Source organism: Bubalus kerabau, chromosome 4 (assembly GCF_029407905.1).
Source record: "Bubalus kerabau isolate K-KA32 ecotype Philippines breed swamp buffalo chromosome 4, PCC_UOA_SB_1v2, whole genome shotgun sequence".
Taxonomy (NCBI): Eukaryota; Metazoa; Chordata; class Mammalia; order Artiodactyla; family Bovidae; genus Bubalus; species Bubalus kerabau.
Window position 1 is genome coordinate 65,771,451 of NC_073627.1, and position 26,239 is coordinate 65,797,689.

General features: G+C 37.4%; 1 protein-coding gene across 5 annotated transcripts in view; it reads left to right on the plus strand.

The window, feature by feature from the left end:
- MFSD14B (major facilitator superfamily domain containing 14B) overlaps window positions 1-26,239 on the plus strand; it is a 117,161-nt gene that overhangs the window by 67,412 nt on the left and 23,510 nt on the right. For 4 of the 5 annotated variants that reach the window (XM_055577602.1, XM_055577604.1, XM_055577605.1 and 1 more), the window contains 3 exons: window positions 11,808-11,870; window positions 21,926-22,053; window positions 24,313-24,427. In XM_055577602.1, coding sequence (XP_055433577.1) covers window positions 11,808-11,870; window positions 21,926-22,053; window positions 24,313-24,427 — 306 coding nt within the window. The remainder of the gene's footprint in view (window positions 1-11,807; window positions 11,871-21,925; window positions 22,054-24,312; window positions 24,428-26,239) is intronic. The other variant, XM_055577603.1, reaches the window with a different exon arrangement.

Below are 26,239 nucleotides of genomic sequence, written 5' to 3' on the forward strand. Positions count from 1 at the left end.
CAATGAAAACCAGAAAAAATTTGTGATAGAATAAAAATAAAAAGAATTTACCAGAATTTGTTGCATGCAGCTGGAGCTGTTCACTGCAATTAAACACAATGAGGGGTCTTGAATAAGGTATGAAAACAAATAAGGGATGCTAACGTAGAGAAATTTTGTAAGATTTGAACAAAATCTGTTAATACTAGATCACATGTTAATCTCCTGGTTTTTTTTTTAAACATAATATTTCTTTATATTCTCAGAATTGGATTAGAAGTTTCAAGCCTCATTCAAAATTATTTTTTAATTACTGCACAGAGAAACCTGGCAGGCTACAATCCATGGGGTCACAAAGAGTTGTACATGACTGAGTCACTCTCTCACACACACACGACAATAAATTAAACTTTTAGTGGTAATACTTGATGCCAAAATATAGAAACAATATCAAAATTTTGAATGAATATAAATTAGAAGTCTAGCATTCTATTCATACTAAGTCAAACAAGTGGACTCAAAATATCAAATTTTTTAACTAGGCAAAAATTGTAAGTTTTTTAAAACATATATATATTGTATTATACATACTATATATGCGTGTGTGTATACAAAAGCTTTTCTACTATGATTGGTAACGGCTTGAGAAAGAACATCAAAAAAAGATGGAGAAATTGGAAAGCATAAACTAAATGAAATGGGAGCACTGAGCGTGAAATAGAGAAAAATGAAACACAGTAGATAAAAGTGAAAGATTGTAATGTAGTCCAATCGTTTTTAAGCTTTGCTCCTCATTAGAAACACATCTGAAACTTTGTAGGAAAAAAAGCAACATGTGAGCATTTGTAGTTTTCAAAAAATTCCAAGATAATTCTGATATGCATCTGGATTTTAAAAAGTGATTGCAGGTTTTTCTAATAAATGATAGTTTTAGTGATAAAGAATTCTGTTATTTTCTGTTAACCAATCATGATACAATTATTGTATTAAGCAAAAATCACAATAATAGAAGGCTTTTATCAAGTTTTTAGTATCAATAGCCAGACAAAAATAGGAGATAACTACAGTTGCAAGTCGTAATAGAAACATGATTAACCTAAAAATACTAAATAATTACATGCAGTTTGGAGTTAAGTAGAGTGATGTGTTAAATAGAGGTTCATACATGCACATGTTTTCATCTGCCCACCCAGTCTGTGTCTTTTGATTGGTGCATTCAGTCCCTTATCATTTAAGGTAATTACTGATATGTATGATCCTATGACAAACCTACTCAGTGTGTTGAAAAGCCGAGACATCACTCTGCCTACAAACGTCCATATGATCAAGGCTCTGGTCTTCCCAGTGGTCGCGTAGAGTTGTCAGAATTGGACCTTAAAGAAGGGAGAGCACCAAAGAACTGATGCCTTCAAGCTGTGGTGTTGGAGAAGATTCCTGAGAGTCCCTTGGACAACAAAGAGATCAAACCAGTCAGTCTTAAAGGAAATCAACCCTGAATACCTATTGGAAGGACTGATGCTGAAGCTAAAGCTTCAGTATTTTGGTCACCTGATGTGAAGAACTGACTCATTTAAAATAAGTCCCTGGAAAAGATTGAGGACAGAAGGAGAAGAGGGCATCAGAGGATGAGATGGCTGGATGGCATCACTGATACAGTGGACATGAACTTGGGGAAACTCTGGGAGATGGTGGAGGCCTGGCCTGCTGCAGTTCACGGGGTCGCAAAGAGTGGACATGACTGGGCGACTGAACAATAACATGATCCTATTACCATTTTCTTAATTGCTTGGGGTTTATTTTGTGTTGGTCTTTTCCTTCTGTTTCCTGCCTAGAGAAAAGTTCCTTTAGCATTGGCTGTAAAGCTGGTATGGTGGTACTGAATTCTTTTGCTTGTCTGGAAAGCTTTTGATTTCTTCATCAAATCTGAATAAGAGTCTTGCTGGGTACAGTATTCTTGACTGTAGGTTCTTCTCTTTCATCACTTTAAATGTATCATGCCATTCCCTTCTGCTACTGCTAAGTCACTTCAGTCGATCCGACTCTGTGCGACCCCATAGACAGCAGCCCACCAGGCTCCCCCGTCCCTGGGATTCTCCAGGCAAGAACACTGGAGTGGGTTGCCATTTCCTTCTCCAATGCATGAAAGTGAGAAGTGAAAGTGAAGTCGCTCAGTCGTGTCCGACTCTTAGCGACCCCATGGACTGCGGCCTACCAGGCTCCTCCGTCTATGGGATTTTCCAGGCAAGAGTATGGGAGTGGGGTGCCATTGCCTTCTCCGCCATTCCCTTCTAGACTGCCTTAGACTCTGTGTGCTGCCTGGACTTGACAATTTCCTTTCCCATGTTAAGAAAGTTTGCAGTTAATATTTCTTCAAATATTTTCTTGGGTCCTTTCTCTCTTCTCCTTCTGGGACACCTATAATGTGAATGTTGGTGTGTTTATTGCTGTCCCAGAGGTCTCTTCATTCTTTTTTCTGTAGTCTGTTCTGTGACAGTGATTTTGACCATTCTGTCCTCCAGGTCATCTATCCATTTTCCTACCTCAGTTATTTGGCTATTGGTTCCTTCTAGTTTATTGTTCATCTCTGTTATTTTGTTCAATTCTTCCAGGTCTTTGGTAAACACTCTCTGCATCCTCTCCATTGTTTTCCCAAGATCCTAAATCATCTTCACTCTCATTATTCTGAATTCTTTCTCTGGAAGGTTCAGTTCAGTTGCTCAGTCATGTCAGACTCTTTGTGACCCCAAGGACTGCAGTACTCCAGGCCTCCTTGCTGCTAAGTCGCTTCAGTCGTGTCCGATTCTGTGCGACCCCAGAGACGGCAGCCCACCAGGCTCCCCCGTCCCTGGGATTCTCCAGGCAAGAACACTGGAGTGGGTTGCCATTTCCTTCTCCAATGCATGAAAGTGAAAAGTGAAAGTGAAGCAGCTCAGTCGTGTCCGACTCCTAGCGACCCCATGGACCAGGCCTTCTTGCCTATCTTCATTTAGTTGTTTTTCTGGTGTTTTATTTTGTCCCGTAATCTGGGACATAACTTTCTGGTTTTTCATTCTGATTAACTTTCTGTAATGTGGTTTTTCTTCTAGCAACTGTAGAATTATAGTTATTCTTGCTTCTTCTGTCTGCCCTCTCATGGAGTTGTCTAAGAGGCTTGTGTAAGTTTCCTGATGGGATAGACTGGTGGGGAAAACTGGGACTTGCAATGGTGGGCAGGGCCATGCTCAATAAAACTTTAATTCAGTTGTCTGCTGATGTGTGGTGGAGTTGTGCTCCTTCCCTGTTTGTTTTCTAGCCTGAGGCTAGCCACCTCTCTGGTAGGGTTAGTGGCAACCTCCAGGAGGACTTATACCAAGGGTCCACTTCCAGGACTGCTGCTGCCAGTGCCCCCATTCCCACGATGAGCCTCTGCTGACCCACGCCTCCACAGGAGGCCCTCCAACACTAGCAGGTAGCTCTGGTTCAGCCTCCAGTGGGGTCACTGCTCCTTTCCCCTAGGTCTTGGTGCACACAAGGTTTTGTTTCTGCCCTCTAGGAGTGGAGTCTGTTTCCCCCAGTCCTGTGGAAGCCCTGTAATCAAATCCTGCTGGTCTTCAAAGTCAGACTCCCTGGGGATTCCCAGTTCCTTTGCCAGATCCCAGGTTGGGAAGCCTGATGTGGAGTTTAGAACCTTCACAACAGTGGGAGAACTTCCTTGGTATTACTGTCGCCAGTTTGTGGGTCACCCACCTGACAGGTATAAGATTTGATTTTTATCATGACTGAGCCCCTCCTGGCATCTCCTGTGGCTTTTTCTTTGTCTTTAGACATGGGGTATCTTTTTTTGGTGGGTTCCAGTGTTCTCCTGTCGATGGTTTTTAATGGCTAGTTGCAATTTTGTTGCTCTCACAGGAGTTGCATACTGGTCTTTATACTCCACCATGTTGACCTGAAAGTTAGTATACTTTTAAAAAATTAATTAATTAAAATTATTATTATTATTGTTTTGGCTGTGCTGAGTCTTTGTTGCTATGCAGGCTTTTTATACTTGCAGTGCAGGCTTTTTCTAGTTACAGCGTGCCAGCTTCTCTTTGCAGCGGCATCTCTTGTTGCAGAGCATGGGCTCTAGAGCATGCAGGCTTCCGTAGTTGTGACACACAAGCTTAGTTTCCTGACAGCAGGTGGAATCTCCCTGGATCAGGCATCAAACCCAGGTCCCCTGCATTGGCAGGTGGATTCTCAACCACTGGGCCACCAGAAAAGTCCTAGCATTAGGTTTGTTGTGATAACATTTACTGTCTTTTGTAGTATAATTATTTATATACTGAAAAAATTTTTTGAATTTGAAAAGTTTGGAAAAGTTTGCTATTTTCTTTATAGCTGCTTTATTTTATAAAGGTTTAGTCCTTAGCTTAGTAGAAAAGAAGTTATTGGCTTGTTTTGTTTTACTTATTTCTTTAATAAAACTTTACTATTTCATTATCTTTTTTTTAATAGGAAAAAGTAGAAAAGTTTTAAAAAGCACATATTAAAAAATTTTAGAGGAACTGCCTGCATCGTTGCTTTATTACCCAGAAACAGTTTCTCATACTTCCAGAAATTCCATTGCCTGCCATGCCTGCTGCTCAGTCATATCTAATTCTTTTAGAGCTATATATTTTAATATGCAGTTCAGTAAATCCATGTTCTGTCATTCATACATGGATATGTTGTTGTTGGTTTCTCAGTTGTGTCCAGCTCTTTGGGACGCCATGGACTGCAGCACACCAGGCTTCCCTGTCCTTCACTTTTGCACACACTCATGACCATTGAGTCGGTGATACCATCCAACCATCTCATCTTCTTTTGCCCCCTTCTCCTCTTGCCCTCAGTCTTTCCCAGCATCAGTCTTTTTCAGTGAGTCAGCTCCTTGTATCAGGTAGCCAAAGTATTGGAGTTTAAGCTCCAGCATCAGTCCTTCCAATGAATATTTAGGGTTGATTTCCTTTAAGATTGACATGGATATGGTCTTGCCAAATTAAAGAGTTAATTTCTTAATGCTAGATACATTACCTGCATAAGTGAATGCATATTTGGATCATCTTGAATGTAGAACTGTTTTAGGGGACACCAGAGGTCTGCAAGGTGAGGATTAAGCTGGGGGCAGCAGAGGTGAACAGAATTACTGTCCCTTTGACAGAGTGAAGGCAGTCCTGGAGTTACTGGTGTAGTGTTCACCAGTGCTCCCCCAACCCTATTTTTTTCCACTGGCAAAAACTATGAGGAAACCCATAGACAAGGGGAGTTTGAAAAATACCTGTTAAGCTCTCAGCCTTGGTCTGACAGTGTATAATAGGGAAAAAGTGGGGCTAAAAGACTGGATAAGAGAAATATTTTTCGTATCAGAAAATGTTTTTGACACACCAGGGATCAGAGAAACATTTTTTTTAAGTATACTGACATGTTTTGCTATTTTACCATATTTCTATGATGCATATGATAAATCATTAAACAGTTCTAATATTGATTAGTATTCCCTTTGAAGATTTCTGTTTCTCTGTATTGTATGAAATTTGTTATTAGGAAAGATTTTTCTGAAAACTGATTTTGCACTTGAGTTATTTGTTGTCCTTCATCTTTCCTATTTTTTGTTTGTTTGTTTTTCAGTACAGTTAGTAGAGTTCAAATGCCACTAGCTGTGATGGAAAATCTTTTCTAACCTATAAAAATTATGTTATTAAGGGATAGATTTGAAATCATTTCTATGGATACATCTTAATTTGATTTTTTTGAAAAACCTGTGGAGATAAACTGTCTAAAGTTAGAGGCTAGTCACTCTGTCCTTCCCCCTGTTTTTGTAATTTATAGGATTTCAGGTGCATAGAAATAGATTAGTCATAACTGTCTTCATGATACATAGGTTTGTTTCACTCATGGAATGAAACATTTAATTAAACATTCCCCCATTTGTTTTATCCTTCTTATTTTGTTTTTAACATTTATTGCTGCAACATAGTTTTTAAGGATGTGTTGAATACTGGTGAACCCATGTATAACCCAACAATTTATTTCTGTGTCTGCTTTGCCTATCTCTTTCCCTACTCCCCATCCACAAAGATAACTACAATTCTGAATTTTTTTTTTCGTTTGCTTGATTATTTTCTAGATTTAGATCACATTATTATATATATAAATACATGGATGTGTCCATGTTATTTGATTCTGGTTATTTTTGAACTTCTAAAAAGGACATAATGTATAACATTCATGTTGTCTTCTGGGGCTTCCTTTTTTCTATTGTGCACTGTTAGTGCAATTTATGAATATTTGTTTCTAGTTTTTCCATTGTTTATACAGTGCTGTTATAAACATTCTGTACATGTCTTGATGTTCATGTGCTTGATTTTCTTTTTCTGGTTAAACATGGGATCATAGTTTATACAAAAGTTCAGTTTATCCATTTTTATCTAGTTCTATTTAGTTGCTTTTAACTTCATTAGAAAGTTTTGTAAAATTGTATTATGATGGTTGTCATAACAGCATGAATTTTTTAAAAAACATCAAAATTGATGAATTTTTTTGTAGCCATTTTAATATTGAAAGTGGAAGGAAAAAAGCAACATTTTTTTGACATATTATGCTTTACTATTTCAAGAAAGGTAAAAACACAACTGAAACACAGCAAAAAGACTTGAGCAGTATATGGAAAAGGTGCTGTGACTGTTGAATGTATCAAAAGTGGCTTGCCAAGTTTCGTACTGAGATTTCTTGCTGGATGGTACTCCAAAGTCAATGTTATAGCACATGGGAGAGAGCCAACATACTCAAAATATCCAAACTAGGCATTGAAAATAATTTGCACCAGCTTGGTTATGTCAGTCACTTTGGTGTTTGGGTTCCACACAAGTTAAGCAAAAGACTGTATTTTCACACTGGATTCTTTACTTAAATGTAACAAAAATGTACCAGTTTTTTAAATTGTGATGGACAATGAAAAGCAGATACTGTACAATAATGTGAAATGGAGAAGATTGCTGGGCAAATGAAATGAACCACCACCAACCATACTGAAGGCTGGTCTTCCTCCAAAGAAGGTGATGTCATGTATATGGCAGGATTGGTATGAAGTCCTTTATTATGGATTCTATATGGAAAACCAGACAATTCCAGCAAGTACTGCGCCCATCGAGACCAAGGCTGGGAAGTTCTGACTCATCCAATGTGTTCACCAGACGTTGCACTTTCAGATTTTGACTTATTTCAGTCTATACAAAATTATCTTAATGGAAAAAAATTTGAATTCCTTGAAAGACTGTAGAAGCCACCTGTAACAGTTCTTTGCTCAAAAAGATAAAAAGTTTAGGCAAGATCGAATTACAAAGTTGCCTGGAAAATGACAGAAGATAAGTGGAACAAAATGGTGAATACATTATTCAATAAAGTTCTTGGCAAAATGAAAAATGTGTCTTTTATTTTTACTTAAAAACTGAAGGAATTTTTTGGCAAACCCAGTATGAGTGAAGTGATCCTTTGGTTCCAAATCCTGTGATTCAAATTCTGATTTTAGACTACACTTTTTTTGCCTTTTAACTGGTATATTAAGTCTTTGTGAATTCAATTACTTCATTATTTTTTTCTATGTACTGCAGTTCTAAGTTGTCATTTTGTTCCTTTTTGCCTTCATTTGCATTGTATAGTTAGGCTAACTTTTCTTCTATTACTTTAGAAGTATTCTATTCTATTCCTGTTACTTTTGTGGTTTCTATAGCATTACATGTAAACTTATCAAAGTACTATTAATCAATATCTTTAATTTTATATAATATTAACATGTTATTGTTCAGTTGTTAAGTCATGTCCAACTCTTTGCAACCCCATGGACTGCAGCATGCCAGGCCTCCCTGTCTGTCACTGTCTCCCATTGTTTGCCCAAGTTCATTTCCATTGAATCAGTAATGCTATCCAGCCATCTCATTCTCTGCCTCCCTCTTCTCCTTTTGCCTTCCATCTTTCCTAGCATCAGTGTCTTTTCCAGTGAGTCGGCTCTTTACATCAGGTGGCCAAAGTATTGGAGCTTCAGCTTCAGTGTCAGTCCTTCCAATGAATATTCAGAGTTGATTTCCTTAAAGATTCCTTTAGGATGTCCAGCATATTAGGATAAATGAGGTAAATGAGTATTATTAAGTATTTTGTTTTTGTTGTTTAGTCACAAAGAGTTGTTTGCCTCCTTGTGACCCCTTGGACTGTATAGCCCACCAGGCTCCTCTGCCATGGGATTTAGCAGGCAAGAATACTGGAGTGGGTTGTCATTTCCTTCTCTAAGCTTTTTTTTTTTTTTTTTACTTCAGACTTCAAGCTTTTTATTTTGTATTGGCATATAGCCAACTGATTAACAGTGTTGTGGTAGTTTCAGGTGAATAGTGCAAGGATTCAGCCATACATATACGTATATCCATTCTCCCTCAAACCTCCCTACCATGCAGGCAAGCACATAAAATTGAACAGAGTTCCATGTGCTATACAACAGGTCTTTGTAGCCTGTCCATTTTACATGGTCATGTACACACTTCTCTATGTAAAATCCACTTAAAATTTTTACTTCTGTATAATTGAAAATAAAAACTATAAGACCCGTTATTTTTGTTTTGTAGCATCCCTGTTCTTTTATATACTATTTTCCATGATCTTTATTTTATTTTGCATCTTGAACCTTAATTATACCTCTGTCAATTTCCTTCTCCTGGAAGTATTTTTTTTTTAATAAATTCAGTTCAGTTCAGTTCAGTCGCTCAGTTGTGTGTGACTCTTTGCGACCCCATGAATTGCAGTACACCAGGCCTCCCTGTCCATCACCAACTTCCAGAGTTCACTCAAACTCACGTCCATTGAGTCGGTGATGCCATCCAGCCATCTCATCCTCTGTCATCCCCTTCTCCTCCTGCCCCCAACCCCTCCCAGCATCAGGGTCTTTTCCAATGAGTCAATTCTTTGCATGAGGTGGCCAAAGTACTGGAGTTTCAGCTTTAGCATCATTCTTTCCAAAGAACACCCAGGACTGATCTCCTTTAGAATGGACTGGTTGGATCTCCTTGCAGTTCAAGGGACTCTCAAGAGTCTTCTCCAACACCACAGTTCAAAAGCATCAATTCATCCACCTAATTAGAACTGATTCAAATGTATTATTTTTAATGGCTGAGTAATACTCCATTGTGTATATGTACCACAGCTTTCTTATCCATTCATCTGCTGATGGACATCTAGGTTGCTTCCATTTCCTGGCTATTATAAACAGCGCTGTGATGAACATTGGGGTACATGTGTCTCTTTCAATTCTGGTTTCCTCCGTGTGTATGCCCAGCAGTGGGATTGATGGGTCATAAGGCAGTTCTATTTCCAGTTTTTTAAGGAATCTCCACACTGTTCTCCATAGTGCTGTAGTAGTTTGCATTCCCACCAACATTATACAGAGTGAAGCAAGCCAGAAAGAAAAACACCAATACAGTATACTAATGCATATATATGGAATTTAGAAAGATGATAACAATAACCCTGTATGCGAGACAGCATAAGAAACACAGATGTATAGAACAGTTTTGGACTCTGTGGGAGAGGGAGAGGGTGGGATGATTTGGGAGAATGGCATTGAAACATGTATAATATCATATAAGAAACGAATCGCCAGTCCAGATTCGATGCAGGATACAGGATGCTTGGGGCTAGTGCACTGGGATGACTCAGAGGGATGGTATGGGGAGGGAGGTGGGAGTGGGGTTCAGGATGGGGAGCATGTGTACACCCGTGGCAGATTCATGTTGATGTATGGCAAAACCAATACAATATTGTAAAGTAATTAACCTCCAATTAAAATAAATTAAAAAAAAAAAGAAGCATAAATTCTGCACTCAGCTTTCTTCACAGTCCAACTCTCACATCCATACCTGACCACTGGAAAAACCATAGCCTTGACTAGACGGACCTTTGTTGGCAAAGTAATGTCTCTGCCTTTGAATATGCTATCTAGGTTGGTCATAACTTTCCTTCCAAAGAGTAAGCGTCTTTTAATTTCATGGCTGCAGTCACCATCTGCAGTGGTTTTGGAGCCCCAAAACAATAAAGTCTGACAGTGTTTCCACTGTTTCCCCATCTATTTGCCATGAAGTGATGGGACCAGATGCCATGATCTTCGTTTTCTGAATGTTGAGCTTTAAGCCAACTTTTTCACTCTCCTCTTTCACTTTCATCAAGAAGCTTTTTAGTTCCTCTTCACTTTCTGCCATAAAGGTGGTGTCATCTGCATATCTGAGGTTATTGATATTTCTCCCGGCAATCTTGATTCCAGCCTGTGCTTCTTCCAGCCCAGCGTTTCTCATGATGTACTCTGCTTATAAGTTAAATAAGCAGGGTGACAATATACAGCCTTGACGTACTCCTTTTTCTATTTGGAACCAGTCTGTTGTTCCATGTCCAGTTCTGACTATTGCTTCCTGACCTGCATATAGGTTTCTCAAGAGGCAGGTCAAGTGGTCTGGTACTCCCATCTCTTTCAGAATTTTCCACAGTTTATTGTGATCCACACAGTCAAATTAGCGGAGTCTATAAGTTAGTAAACTCATTACTATAAGTTAATAAACTTGTTTTTGCCAAATCGAAAAATGTGGATACTTGCCGTTGTGTCAGAGGACATTTTAACTGGGTATACAATTTTAGGTTGGCATTCGTTTTATGTTTCTTACTATCCTGATGATAGAATAGCACACTCCTTGTCTTGGTTCAAAAATGTTAGTCTTAAGAAATAATCTAACTGTTGTTCATTTGAAAACAATCTGTTACTTCTGTTTTAAAGAATTTTTTTTATGGTTCTCTATAATTTTAATTTGATTGCAAATGTGGATTTCTTTTTATACTGCTTAAAATTTGATAGGTTGCTTTAATCTCTTCATTGATGTCTGTCATTGATTCAAGTACATTCTCAATCATTGGCTTCTAAAATATTGTCTCTGCCTCACTGTTATTACTGGGCTAGTTTAAATTGTTAGACTTTCTTATTGGATCCTCTGTGTCTCTTACTTTCTGTCTTATATCCTGTCTATTTGTCTCTGCTGCATTCTGGATAACTTCTCTTAACCTACATTTTGGTTCAGTTATTCTCTCTTAATCTTGTTAAACATACCCATTGAGTTTTTAATTTAGTTTTTTCTGTTCTAGACTTTTGTTCTTTAAATCTGCTACAAAGTTTCAAGGTTACTTTATATGTCTTGTAACACAGTAAGCATGCTGTTTTTAAAGTCTGTTAAATAATTCCAAAACATGAGGTCTTTGAGTGTTTGTTACGTATTGTTTGCTGTTTTCTTGTTCATGGTGTCTCATTTACTTTTGTATCTGATTACTTTTGATTATGTCCTTGTCATTATATTTGAGAAAGTAAATATATGGTTGATGTGAAAGCCTGAGTGATGGCCTTTTCAGAAATAACTTTAGATTTTTTTCTTCTAAACATCTGGAGAGGCTACCAGTCTGGATCAGTAATCCAAATTTAAGGTTTGAGGTTTCCTGGACTATGTATCTGCCATGAAGCTGGGCTGCAGGTTCATAACTGAGTTTGAGTAACTCTTTGCAGTACATCCTTTGAATTGTTTGTGCTTTTGTAGCAAAGGCAGCTGAATCCTGGACATACCTTTTTAGGTTCTTTATTTAGATTTCTGCCTCATTATCTTGTTACCTTTTCATACTTTTAAGATATTTTCCATATTTCATTATTCCTTAATATTTTTCATTCCAGGGTTTAGTTACCTAGTCTGCCATTAACAAGAGTCAGAAATCTTTCCCTTTCATTTACTTCAGAATTTTTCTTGATGTTTGTTTGCTTTTTGTAGGTTCTACATGAAACATTTCCTCAACACACATTCCTCATGAATGGTCTCATTCAGGGTGTAAAGGTAAGAACAATTTTTGTTTGGTCCACAACAAACCAAAGCCAGGAATCCTTGATAGCTTAACTCTGGAAGTTTAAATAGGACCCTGGAAAACTATTACCATTTGTAAATCTTGTAAGTCAAATTTTTAGTTGAATTATCAAAGTCAAAATACAATCCAAATCCATAAGGCACTGCTTTATTTTTATTAACATGTACAGAGCAGAATTAACATGTACAGAAAGGTAGAATTGTGTGAACTTTTAATTCCTCTATTAACAAAATAAAATCAGTCTTAAAAATCAGTCAAGTATTAATGTCTTCTTTTCAGAGAGAGATTGAAGAAGGAGTCATCAAGATTTAGTTGGATGTAAAGTCTTATGGCAAGGCTGGTGTTCTAGACACAATTTTCTGAGCTCTCAACCATTCGACATAATTAGCCTTAATTCATTGTTTAAATTTTAATGTGATATTTGTCAGAAAAGCTTATAAATAAGGGGTTAAAATATAATGCTGTGTTCCAGTCCCAATTTGTAGTAAAGTATATGTGTTCAGCATCTAATTTGTTCTTTTCAACTTAGGTAATATCAGTCTACATAATTTTATGTTGTGTTGAAAAGCACACTTAAAATTATACCATAGTACTTTGCTAAATTCAGTCAGAGGAATGCCTTGAGCAATATTAATTGTAATAAATACTATTTATTCTTTGCCTGTTTTCAAAAAGAATTTGAGAATGCTTACAATAATAATATAAGTAAAACAGGACAATTTAAATAAAGTAAAATAAGACATTTTTAATATTCATTGAGAGGAGGAATATTATCAAGAATCTGGTGTGTTTTTATTTTAGCACTAGTTTGTGAGCAGTTTTATCTACATGATCAAAAGAAAAACTAAATGAGAGAGGGCATTGATTACAAATACTACATAAGTTTATCATTATAGTGGATTCTTTGTAAGTTACTCTGTAGATTTTTTTCTTTTATCATGTGGAGCTAATAAAATCTATTTTAGTCTGGTTCTACAGAATAAAACCAACTTGGTCTGTGTCCGAAAGCCAAGTGGTGAGCTTATCATACTTTCACTTAGAGATACCCACAATATTGTTGTAAAAACACAGAACAAAAAGTATTTAAGTTGATTCAAGGACCAGGACTTATTTAACTTCAGCAACTATTGAACTTCAATCTATTGAACTTAAGGAGTTACATGTTTTAGTAACTGGTCATTGTTTCTCAGATGAGGATATGAGAGAACCCTACAGCCAAGCATAGCTCTATTAAAATGTCTTAATATGGATATGAGCACAGTGGAATAGGTATGGCTTTATATTGCTTTAGCTTTAAATTTCTGTTCTGCATCTTATTAATGGTTACCTTAGTCATATAATGCAATCTTCCCTTCATTGGAAAGCTATGAGAAAGATAAAAGATCTCTTGTAGGGTGATTATGAGGATTCAATGAGCTAGTATATGTAAAACTATTAGCACTCTACATTCATGTGTTAAATACTTAGTAAATATTGCAAAGAAAAATAACAGAAACTGTTAGAAGGAAAGCCTGATGACCATTTTACTCACCAGTCTGGGGAAAGATTTTCCTTTTTAGAGTAAGAATTATTCATAAATGAAAAGATTGAGTCATTTACATCAATCTTTAAATTTTAGTAAGTCAAAGCCACCATCATCAAACTTAAAATACAAATGACAGAATGTTATTTATGATAGAAAGAGGAATACATAAAAGCATTCTCAAAGTAAAACTGTAGGAAAATGACTAATATCCCAGAAGGGCAAAGAAGGATGTAAGCTGGCAGTTTACAAAAGATAACAATGTGAAAATAAGTTTATCACTATTAAGAAATGAGTCCCAAATTAAATAAGATAATATTTTTTCACGCACATTGGTAAAAAATTTTAAACTGACAAGAACTAGTTCAATTTGTGGTAAATTGTGTCCCCTCGTACTGTTGATGAGAGGATAAATTGATATAGCTTTTCTGGAAGGCAGTATTTTTAGAGTTAAAAAAAATATTCACATATTTTAACAAAGTAATTGCATTTCTAGAAATTTGTTCTTCTCAAATTGAGTTATTCAAAGATTCGGCTAAAGGACTGTTTGTAATAGTAAACATGTAGAAACTTTTTAAATTCCTTGAAATTAGAATAGATACGTGTGGTATAGACATATAATGTAATATAATATGATTTCAGTTTTATTTTGACCAAAATAAATGTAAGTAAGCAGGCGGGGAAATGATTAAAAAGGAATCACCTGAAGTTTGAAAGGATGTAGGTTTATGGATGATTTTTAATTTTCTTCCTTATATATTTTGTTCATCTTTGTAGATTTTCTACAGTTAACTTCCACTTTGTAAGTTTACTATCATAATGCATGGAAGAGAAGTTTTAGATTTGGGGTGAGCACCAATAAAGTATACAAGAGTAACCAGTTCTGGTTTGTGAATTAATTCTCCAGTTGGGCAGGGGGTGGGTTGTTTGTGGTTTTGGTTATTGCAGCAGCTTTGTTGAGATATAATTCACCTGCCATGCAAGTCATCCGTTTAAAGTGTATGTATGGTTTTTTCATTATACTCAGGGTTGTGCAGCCATCAACACAGTCAATTTTATCACATTTTCATTGCTCCAAAAATAAATCCTGTACTCCTCATTCCTCCCTAACCTCAAGCACAAATCTACTTTCTGTCTCTATTGGTTTGTCTATTCTGGACATTTCACATAAATGGAATATACAGTATGGTCTTTTATTACTGACTTCTTTTCTTATGGTGTTTTCAAATTTCACCCATAGTACTTATTAGTACTTTATTCTTTTTACAGCCAAACAATATTTCACTCTGTATCCATACCAGTTTATCCATTTATCAGTTGATAGACATTCGGGGTTATTTCTGATTTTTTATATTATTGTGAATAATGCTGCTGTGAACATTTGTATACAAGTTTTGATATGGACATTGTTTTCTCTTTATCATAGGTACATTGTTAAGAGTAGAATTTCTGGGTCATACAGTAATTTGAGTTTCTAAAAATTGTGTTTTCAAATTAATTTCTTTCTTAACCCTGTTTCTGACAAGTAATTTATGTTCCTCATCTCCTAGACTTCTGAAAAATAAGTGGCTCAAGCCAGGGACAATTTCTTCTTTCTTTCTATACTTAACTCCTTTAATGATGTCATCAGAGTTAAGACTTTAAACTCTCAAATAAGTATCTTCCTAGACCTTGGGCTGGAACTTTAGACTTTGTATATTCAGTTGCCTAATTGACATCTCTACTTCCTTGCATAATAAGTATTTGAAAGTTAACAGCTCCAAAACTAAGTTCCTGGTCTTCCCCTCCAGCCTGACCAACTCATTAGTCTTCCTCATATTAGTTACTTGTCATGCCATTCTTGCTTATGCCAAAATTCTTAGAATCAGTCTTCTTTTTCTTCCATACATATCCCAAACCCACCATCAGCAAATTCTGTTATTCTACTTCAAAACAGAACCATCATCAAAACTCTACTTGTTCCCCTTTCAGTGCTGTGTGTACTGTGCTTAGTGGCTCAGTTGTGTCTGACTCTTTGCAGCCTGATGGACTGTAGCCCACCAGTCTCCTCTGTCCATGGGATTCTCCAGACAAGAATACTGGATTGGGTAGCCATGCCCTCCTCCAGAGGATGTTCCTGACCCAGGGATCAAACCCATGTTTCCTGCATTGCAGGTGGACTCTACCATCTGAGCCACAAGGGAAGTACAAGAATACTGGAATGGGTAGCCTGTCTCTTCTCCAGGGGAACTTCCCAACCCAGGAATCAAACCAGGGTCTCCTTCATTGCACATGTATTCTTTACCAACTGAGCTACCAGGGAAGCCCTTTAGTAGAGATCATGATAAAATATAAACCAGTTTGTGGCATTCTTCTTCCTCTCTTATATATGCTGTGCCAAGCAGCATGTGCAATCTTATTTTCCTGACCAAGGATTGAACCTTTGTCCCCTGTATTGGAGGCACAGGGTCTTAACCACTGGACCTCTGGGAATCCCCTGTGGCACTCTTCTTAACCAACCCAACCCAAACCCCCATTTTCTCTTGACAGCATCCTTCTACTCTGTTCCACTTCCTACTGACCTTGCTGCAGCCACAACTTCCTCAGCCTATTTCTGCCTGAGGGCTCTGCAGGTACTGTTTTTTTCTGCTTGCTTTTCCCAGGTTTTGACAGGCTTTACTCCCTAACCCTCAGCTCCTCACCTGGATGTTATTTTTTCAGTGAAGGCTTCACTGACTGCCATCTTGAGTAATGTATCCAGTTCTCATCACTCTTAATCCTCTTTCTCTGCTTTTTCTCCAAAGCATTATCTCTCCTTTGACATGCTGTATATTTTGCTTTTATCTTTATCTTGTTATTGTGTTCTCCTCACTCCTCCTCTTTTAGACTGAAAGTTTCTTAAAGACGTGGATTTTTGTCCACTTTGCTCACTGCTATCCCCAGCATAGTTCTTAGCACTCAACTTCCCTGGTGGCTCAGATGGTAAAGAGTCCACCTGCCAGTGCAGGAGATGTGGGTTTGATCCCTGGGTCTATAAGATCCCCTGAAGAAAGAAATGGCAACACACTCCAGTATTCTTGCCTGGAGAATCCCGTGGGCAGAGGAGCATGGCGGGCCACAGTCCATGGGGTCACCAAAGAGTTGGGCACAACTTAGCGACTAAACAACAACAAATATTGTTGAATTAAAAGTTCTTCCAGTCTTTTTTCTAGTCCTTTTGATAAAGTCAAGATCCACCTTACTTAGAGACCGTAACTATGTTTCTTTTTCCCTTATATCAGCATTTGTTAATTATACCTTACTAATTTCCCCATGACATTAAAACTACATGAAGTACAAGCAGCCCTCTCTTTGCATGTTGTAGTACACACAAATTTCAGTTGCCACAGTTCAGTTGAATAGCATGAGTCTCCCAACACACAATTCAGATTTCCACTACCATGTGTATTAACTGTGAGTAGTTGCATAAAATATAAATAATGGCTAACTCCTCAGTCCAAAAAACACTATGTCAATAACAGATGCACATCATAACCTGTTGTGACATTTCAAAGTGTTGGTGACCTGGTCACTGTGCATTTCTTAGTTCATGCGTGTAAAGCAAAACTTGTGTTGTGTTGCCTCTTTGATCCAGTGATATGTTGGAATCTGATCCAAACCTAGAAAGGCATATGACAGTTTTCCAGTTCATAGAAGATATGTGCATCATATAAGACTTTGAAAAAAGACAAGCACAAGTCTTATGACTCTTAATGTTTTTTTTTACAAAGAACATTTTAATTATTAATGCTTTAAATTACAGTGCACTAAATAAATACTAGTTTTTCTATTTCTTTCATTTCACTAGACATTTATAAGTGATAGTAAAAGAGTTTTCCGTGTTCTGACAAAAATTTCTGAAAGTCAAAGAATAAATCAGTTTTTCCCATTGATTAAAATAACTTCATGGTTTCAGCTTGCAGTCATTTCTTTCAGTTCTATACTACCATGCAAAGTAAAAACTACGTGTATTGTCTGCAATGGTTATATGATACTCCATTGTATGAATAATTTATTTATCCATTTCCCTGTATAAGTGCTTTCTAATTGCACACTATTGAAGATAATTCTGAGTAAATTTTTAAAATAAATCTTTATATATTTTTTTTGTTTCCTTAGAAATAGAGTTGTAAAATTATAACTAGTGAGTAGAAAAGTGTGAGCATTTTAAGAAATCTTGAATATATAGTACCACATTATCTCCTAGAGCAATTGTGCCGTTTCACACACCCATCAGCAGTATGTATATCTGTTTCACCATGCTCTAATACAAGTATTACTTTTCAGATCTTTACCAATTTGATAGCTTGAGAATGATGTCTCACTGTAATTTTAATTGTATTTCTTTGATTACAAGTGAAGTTAGGTATTTTTACATTATTTGCTGGCTACTTTTATGAAGTGCCTTCAAGTTCTTTATTTTTCTAGTAAAGATGGTTCAATTCTTAATTTTTCAATAATGAAATTTATTTTATGTTAATCCTCTCATTTTAATGATTATTAATTTAGTACCTGTTCATCTTAACAGTTATAAAGGGAAAAACTCATACTTAATCATATGTCTCAGGTCTTCAAAGTCCTACTCAAAAATTTTTTCACTAGCAATTTTGATCTTTATGAAATTGAAATATATGGCAGACATTGTTATATGACTAGCAATAAGTTGTGTTAGAGTTCTCCAGAGAAATAAGACCAATGGAATATTTGTATAAAGATGCCGGGGTCCAGCCCCAGCTGATCCAGGGTATTCGAAGGAGAGACAGCATCGGCAACCTATTTATTTAAATATTTATCAAAGATATAAAGAGTAATAGAATGAGGATAGCTCAGTAGGAAAATTCAGTGGAGAAAAGAGGCTGAGTAGCTTGGTTTACAAGGGAGACCAATAAAACTTCAAGACAAGAAGTTTGCACCATTTACGTAGGCTGCAGGCGTCCTTCCGTTCTCCCGAAGGAGAGGAGACACTGAGGCCTCCCCGGTCGGATCTTAGAAGCCCAGGCATAATTAGTAAGAATGGCGGGTTCCACGCTCCAGATGGAGACTCAGCCAGAATTTGAGAGAGCGAGAGACATGGGGAGACCAAGTTTTGGTGAACAAGGCCCGCACTTTATTTTCCAAAGTAGTTTTTATACCTTAAGTTGTGCATAGAGGATAATGGGGGAAGGGGTGGGAGTCATGCAAGGACAGCAGTTCCTGATCCTAATCGAAGCCAGGCTTTCAAACTTATCATATGCAAAAGTTCAGGTGATTTACATCATCTTCTGGCCTGGAGGCCTGTTAACATTTTAAGACCCTTTCTTCAGAAAACTTATTTTTTTCTAAAGGTGATAAGTCAGGCGCCACCCTCCAAAAGCATTAAAGTTCATTCCTATAGGGCAAAGGTGTGGTGAGCTACAACAAAAAAGAATTAACTCAAGGGGCCAAGGTTACAAACATTAAAGCTACTACTTACACCAATTATATTAATCAATACACTGCCAAGGACACAGTAGGTAAGGGGTATGGAGACTTAGCAGAAAACATTGGCCCAACAAGTGAAAAACCCTTCACCAATACAATTTCTAATCAATCTTTTAACTACTCAAAGGAATCTGTGTTTAGACAGTTTAGAGCATCTCCTGCCTCTCACAGTTGGGAGGCTCTGAACAATCACATGTGGCTGGAAAAACCTATTCAGGCAGGCTAGAGGATTTCCAAAGGAGTTTGTAGGTTGAAACGCTGTCACACCCAGGAATTTTATTAACTGGAGCTATAAGTTAACTCTTTTTTCAGAGAGAGGTAGTGGGGGACAGCCGCCCCCACCCCCGCCCCCCACCCTCCCGTAAAGTCAGAGGTGTAGGTGAAAGCACAAAGCAGAAAGTAGGCAGACTCTAGTTTGGGGGTAGATGCTCGAGAATTTCCAGGGGGACTCCTGAGGCTCGATCCCGCCTTTGCGTATGCTGAGCCTCCTTCCTCATGACCTTTGCCACGGGCGGAGTTCCTCACGCTGGCTCCCGGCACATTGAGTCAGTGGTATCATCCAACTGTCTAGTCCTCTGCCATCCCCTTCTCCTCCCACCTTCAATCTTTCCCAGCATCAGGGTCTTTTCTAATGAGTCAGCTCTTCCCATCAGGTGACCAAAGTATTGGAGCTTCAGCTTCAGCATCAGTTCCTCCATTGAATATTCAGGATTGATTTCCTTTAGGATTGATCGGTTTGATCTCCTTGCAGTCCAAGGGACTCTCAAGAGTCTTCTCCAACACCACGGTTCAAAAGCATCAGTTCGTCAGCACTCAGCCTTCTTTATAGTCCAACTCTCACATCCATACATGACTACTGGAAAAACCATAGCTTTGACTGTAAGGACCTTTGTTGGCAAAGTAATGTCTCTGCTTTTTAATATGCTGTCTAGTTTTGTCATAGCTTTTCCTCCAAGGATAGGCATAGATTAATATTTTATTTCAGAGGAGTCCAATGCTTTTCTCCTAAGCTTACCTCCCCTCCACTTAGTCTTAGTCTTACCTCCCCTTGCTTCAGTTTACCCGTCTCCTGGTCCATTGTCTCTGGGTTTACTAGTGGCTGATAGGGAATTAGAATCCTGTTCTTTCTCTTTAGCCTTACAAACATGAGTTGATTGCCTCATAAGAGTTCTCTTCAGCTTACCAAACCTCTTTGCAAGCCTTTATCATCAGACTGTATGGTAGTTACCAAGGGTACAGAGATGAAAGAAAATCATTCCTCTGACCTTAATCTCAATTTCTAATCTAATAAAGAAGATAGACAAATAACAAGTAATTGTAATAGAGTATTATAATAGAAGAGATATGTGCCAGGGTGGGGACAGGAGTTATTTGTTTTGTACCCCTCAGAAACCAGTGTGATTAATTCTATTTGAGTAGCTAAGAAAATAGAGGAAGAGGTACTCCTGGCCCAGAGTTGAAAAGAATGACTAGTAGTTTACCAGGTCCAAGTGTGGAAAATGCCTACAAGCACAGCAAGGACCTTGCAAATGCCCATTTGCACAAAGGAATGTAGTATGTTGAGAAAACTAAGAAGTATTGCATATAGCCAAAGCGTAGGATGCATGCTAGATACTAGATTTTGGAGGGCTCTATCTGTAGGCTGTGCTGAAGATTTTTTTTTTTTAATGTACTATGAAAATTCAGATATACAAAAGGAGAGAATAAGGTAATAAACACCCATGTACTCATCACCTAGTTTCATTATTTATCAACATCTCCCCACTCTTATCTCATCTATCTTGGTTTCCCACCACTCAGTTTTAGTATTTAAAAGCAGAGTTCAGACACTTGAAGAATTTCAATTCTGCACGGTTGAGATTTTAAACAAGGGATCAAAGAACTGAAGTCTGCAGCTCATCAAGGTTTCTCTTGGGGTTATGTGGAAGACAGATTGAAAGGAAGTAGAACCAAGGGCAGGGAACAGTTAGAAGATTATTTTATTTAAATCCAGGCAAGAAATGTTGAAATGCATCACAGCGGGGGATAGACCGAGAGAAGTCATTATAAGAGAATGGTCTGGAAAATCACCTTGGGGAGTGAAGGAATGATGGGGAAGCTTTGGACAGCTTCTTAGCCAAGATGGGAAGTGTGGGTGTTCGGTCAGATTTATAGGGAACAGTGTTCATGTTAAATGTCCAAGTAGGAAAGTCTATTTGACTGTAGACACAGAACTCAGAAGAGAGGTTGGAAAGCTATTCATAATGTAGGTGGTGGTGGCCATGCATATAGGCAGAGCATCTAAAGGAGGACAGTGGCACCAACAAAGTCTGAGAGGCAGGCCTGTGGCCACCAAGGGCCCTGACATCAAAAAAGAAATTGATATGGAAGTGGTCAGCCAGCAGAGTGACTAGCAAATAATGAGGAAGTGATAAATGTGAGGGTTTTTTTTCACTTTCTTTGCTTATGTGTGATGGTGCTCTTGCCTCCCTTTAGCCTCAACTCTTGTGCAACTTTTCATTATCTCTATCCTAAATTCATCAGACAAATAGAATCTACTTCTTTTATGGACATTTAGTATATGCACATTCATCCTGTTTATTCTTATTAGCTTACAAGCCCTTTGAGAGCAGAAGGTATGTATTCATCTGAGTGTCTTCATTTCACCACTTAATTCAGAGCTTTACACGTAATAGATATGCTGTATGTATTTATAAAATGAATTAAGTGTCTGGCTTCTTCCCATACCTTTGGTGTGTGTTCACATTAAGGGCCAGCTGTGAGTATATATATTTCATATCACTTCACTTTTCCATTTTCACCCAGAAAACAAGCTTTTATCCTTTTCTTCCCTCTCAAATAGCATGCTTACAAATTTTGTTAGAATTTTTTTAAAAAAACAGGTTTTATTTAATGTTACAAATTATTCTGTTTCAGAGCCACTAAAATGAATTAGAGCATTTAGAAATTCATTTAGAAAATGAAAATTATAAGTAATTGGGGGAATCACATTATAAATTTGACCCTTGCTTCTGCTTTCTTCTCCAGGGTCTGCTCTCTTTTTTGAGTGCCCCACTCATAGGTGCACTGTCTGATGTGTGGGGAAGGAAGCCTTTTCTTCTTGGCACTGTCTTCTTCACCTGCTTCCCAATTCCACTGATGAGAATCAGTCCATGGTGAGTGACTAGGCCCTCCATCATGACTGTCTGTTTGGGGTCACATATGGACAATACATCTACAGTGCACTTTTCAACCTTTGCAGAGCAATTGTACCTGTATTTTCATTTGAACTCTTTGCTAATACTGAAAACAAGTAGGCAGTTGCCATCATGCCCATTTTATAAATGAGGACATGAAATTAAGTCTAAGATAGTTACTTAGGTGAAGAAATAGAAATAAAAGATGTCTCTGAGGGCAGTTGTTTTTGTCATGAGGTAAGTTACATGATTGGGTCCCAGGAGTGGGCAGGCAGTCTCTGTACTCACTCAGTTGTGGCTCATTTGACTTTGCAGATGTGTTGTTTTTGTCAGTTTATGCAGCAATCCCCCAGGTTTTTGGCACCATGGACCAGTTTCATGGAAGACAATTTTTTCATAGACAAGGAGGAGTGGTTGTGTGTTTCCGGTTGTAATGCAAGCAGTGGGGAGCCATGGGGAACAGCAGGTGAAGCTTCTCTTGCTCACCTCTCACTGGGTGGCCCGCTTCCTAACAGGCCACAGTCTGCTGCCTGGGGGTTGAAGACCCCTGTTCTAGGGCACTTGACATGATCATAGTTTACATCAAAAGTCAAGAGTCCAACTTTCCTGATGGTCCAGTTGGAATTCTGCCTGCCAATGCATGGGACACGAGTTCAATCCCTGGCCCAGGAAGATTCCACATGCCACTGGGCAAGTAGGCCAGTGTGCCACAACTATTGAAGCCTGCATGCCATAGAGCTGGTGCCCCACAATAAGCCACCGCAATGAGAAGCCCACCCACCACAACTTGTAAAAGCCTGCATCCAGCAACAAAGACCCAGTGCAGACAAAAATAAATTAATTTTTTAAAAGGGGGCAGGAGTCACTTTAGTGTGTACTGTAGTATGTCCAGCAGCCTATTCTAAATCATAACGTGAATTTTAATTTGATCTTATTTTTTCATGATAAATAGGAAGAGAATAATTAGCATGTAATAACCAAAGTCATTTAGTTAATAAAAATGTGTTGAAATTTGTACCTGAGCTGTAACTTAGTTTTTCTGGAGCCCGAAGAATGATATTTTGGTCAGAATTCCTGTTGCTGAGATGCTATTCCTATGTGAATAACACAGTTTAGAGTGGAAAGGTCTTTTGTGTTTCGTTCATTTAGGGTTTAAATGCAACTGATAGATTTGGGGGATACTAAATGTGAATACTCTCATTTGGTTATCTGATAGGAATTTTATGTCAATATTTGTCATGTTCTAAATGTGTTGGGTACCTATAAGGAATCATTTTGGTTCCTACCAGATAGATTTTTTAAAAATATTTTTTGGTATTGATTCTGTTCAAGAACAAGTCCTGCTTTTCTGATGCATTAGGTTTTTGTTTTTTCAATGTCCTCTCAATATCTTACAGTTTTTTTATTTAGAATCTTAAAATGATTTTACCTCTTCTCTTCTAGTTGTCATGTAGCTGCTTCTATTGCTTGTATTGATTAATGCATAAAATAAAAATCTTTTATTATTGTTAAATAAAAGTGATGATTATGGACCTATCTTCCTCATGTATATGAAGGAAATTTTATGCTTTATCGTTGAGTATCAAACTAGCTTTTGGGTTGAAAAATACTAGTTCCTATTTTGTTTAGAGATTTTCTTTTTTAAAATCAAGGGAATATCAAGTTTTGATGCCATTAGTATCAGTGGAGATGATTTGAATTTTCTCCTTAAATCTATTACATGATTAATTATATTAATAGATTTCTAATATTGAAACATCATTACATCCTAGAATTAAAACACTACTTTTTGTTTTATGAGATTCTGTTGGCTAATATTTTAACTAGATTTTTGTTAGGCATCTATTTTATATGGTAGAAATTTTTTGTCTTATATTAATTTTTTAAATGCTTCCTGCTTTTGTGTATATGTATTTTTCTCAGCTAAAACTCAGAAATTTAGAAAGTTTTCATTTCTGTTCTGGCTATCATTAAAACTAACTTTACTGCATACTCCTACTTTTTCATTTTTTTAAACTGCATGTACTGACACCCCTTGAGCAATGACAATATTGGTATGTTTCTACTTCCTCTCCATCTTGATTATAATTTTATTAGTTGTCCTTTATATCTTTAAATATACATGTATTTTTACAGTTTATATTTTGGTTTATAACCTTTACATGATATCTTTGGTTTGATTATAAAAGTGTATATACACTACTTCTCTCATGAATGCTTAAAATAATTTTTTTATAGGTGGTATTTTGCAATGATTTCCATATCTGGAGTCTTCTCAGTCACATTCTCTGTGATATTTGCCTATGTAGCCGATGTCACTCAGGAGCATGAGCGAAGTACTGCTTATGGATGGGTAAGATAATAGATTGTTTTTTAACCAGAGAAATAATAAACATTCTACTAAAAATTTACTAGAAAGTGAGCTTTTATTAAAATAGTGTTAATTATGTAAAGAAAATCCAAAACAGTTGAAATAAAAAAGTCTTGTGAGAAACTAAAAATAGCAAGATAGAAATTGCTACTGATTTATCCTTTGGTTTTAGTGTTGAAAGATTGGCAGGATATGTGAGTTGTCACTTACAAAGTTTTTTTAAATGTGGTCTGATTTGTTTCTTGTTAGCTGATCTCTTAAGGAACCATAAACAGTAAACAGTTGCTGCAATCATAGATCTCTGTGCACCTAATTAGAATTGGAGAGGTGATTGAACCTCAGTTATGTTAATTCATTGTCACTGTATTGCAGGTTATGTAAATAAGACACTTATTTGGAATGTAGTACTACAGAAAAAGGACTACATTCATTCAGTAAATAATTTTTGAGTCAATAACAAAAGTTATAGGAGACCTTTTTGGGATAATTGAATATTAGAAAGTCACTTCTAATTTTCTTGGGCAAGATACTGGCATTGTGATTATGTAGGAGAAGAAAGACCTATAAAAGATGGCAGTGTGAAGCCATTTAGGTCAGAATGTCACAACTCTGAGAAATACTTAAGTGGTTCAAGGGGGAAAAATGATAGGTGAGCATTTGTGGTCATGTATTCAATGTGTGAACCTCTTGGGGTATGTGGGTATGAACAGGGAAAGTTTTCCCTTCTTCCCTTTTAGGTTCTTTGAGTTAAGGGAGTGAAAGTCGCTCAGTTGTGTCCAACTCTTTGCGACACCATGGACTATACAGTCCATTGAATTCTCCAGGCCAGAGTACTGGAGTGGGATAACCTTTCCCTTCTCCAGGGGATCTTCCCAACCCAGGGATCAAACCCAGTTCTCCCGCATTGCAGGTGAATTCTTTACCAGCTGAGCCACAAGGGAAGAGTGAGCAAAATAATTAAATTGACATAAAGTTGGAGAGAACCTGGAGAAGAAAATGGCAACCCACTCCAGTATTATTACCTGGAGAAATCTGAGGAGCCTGGTGGGCTACAGTCCATGGGGTTGCAAGAGTGAGACACGACTTAGCAACTAAAACCAAAGACAGATTAATAGGAGAAAAACAAATTTAATTTCATATGTGTGGGAGTCTTACAAAGATGTGAGAGGCTCAAGGACTGTCAGCGGATGAGGCTTATATACCATCCTGAGCTAAGGAGAAAGACTATAGGGGTCTGGGACTTCAAAGGGGAGGAAGATAATTCACAGGAAGATGAGGAGAGCAAATCAAATGTTTGCCATTACATGTAGGTAAGTCTTTCTAATATAAAAAGTTATCTTTAGTACTTAGTATCTTTATCATAGTATTATTAATATCTTTCTAATACAAAAGGTTATCTTTAGTATTTAGTATCTAATGTAAAAAGTTAACTTTAGTATTTACCAGTATTTCTTGGTATAGGCCTCCTTTCTAAGCTCTTTTAGGTTTTTATCAGCTAAGTTTAGTCCCTCAGTCCTGTCTGACTCTTAGACCTTATGGACTGCAGTGGGCTATTCTGGGAAAGGTAAAAAGCTTTGCCTGAGTCTCCTGGGTCATAATTGCCTTCTGCTTGAAAACTCAGCAGTGGCCACAGGACTGGAAAAGGTCAGTTTTCATTCCAGTCCCAAAGAAAGGCAATGCCAAAGAGTGCTCAAACTACCACACAATTGCACTCATCTCACATGCTAGTAAAGTAATGCTCAAAATTCTCCAAGCCAGGCTTCAGCAATACGTGAACCGTGAACTTCCTGATGT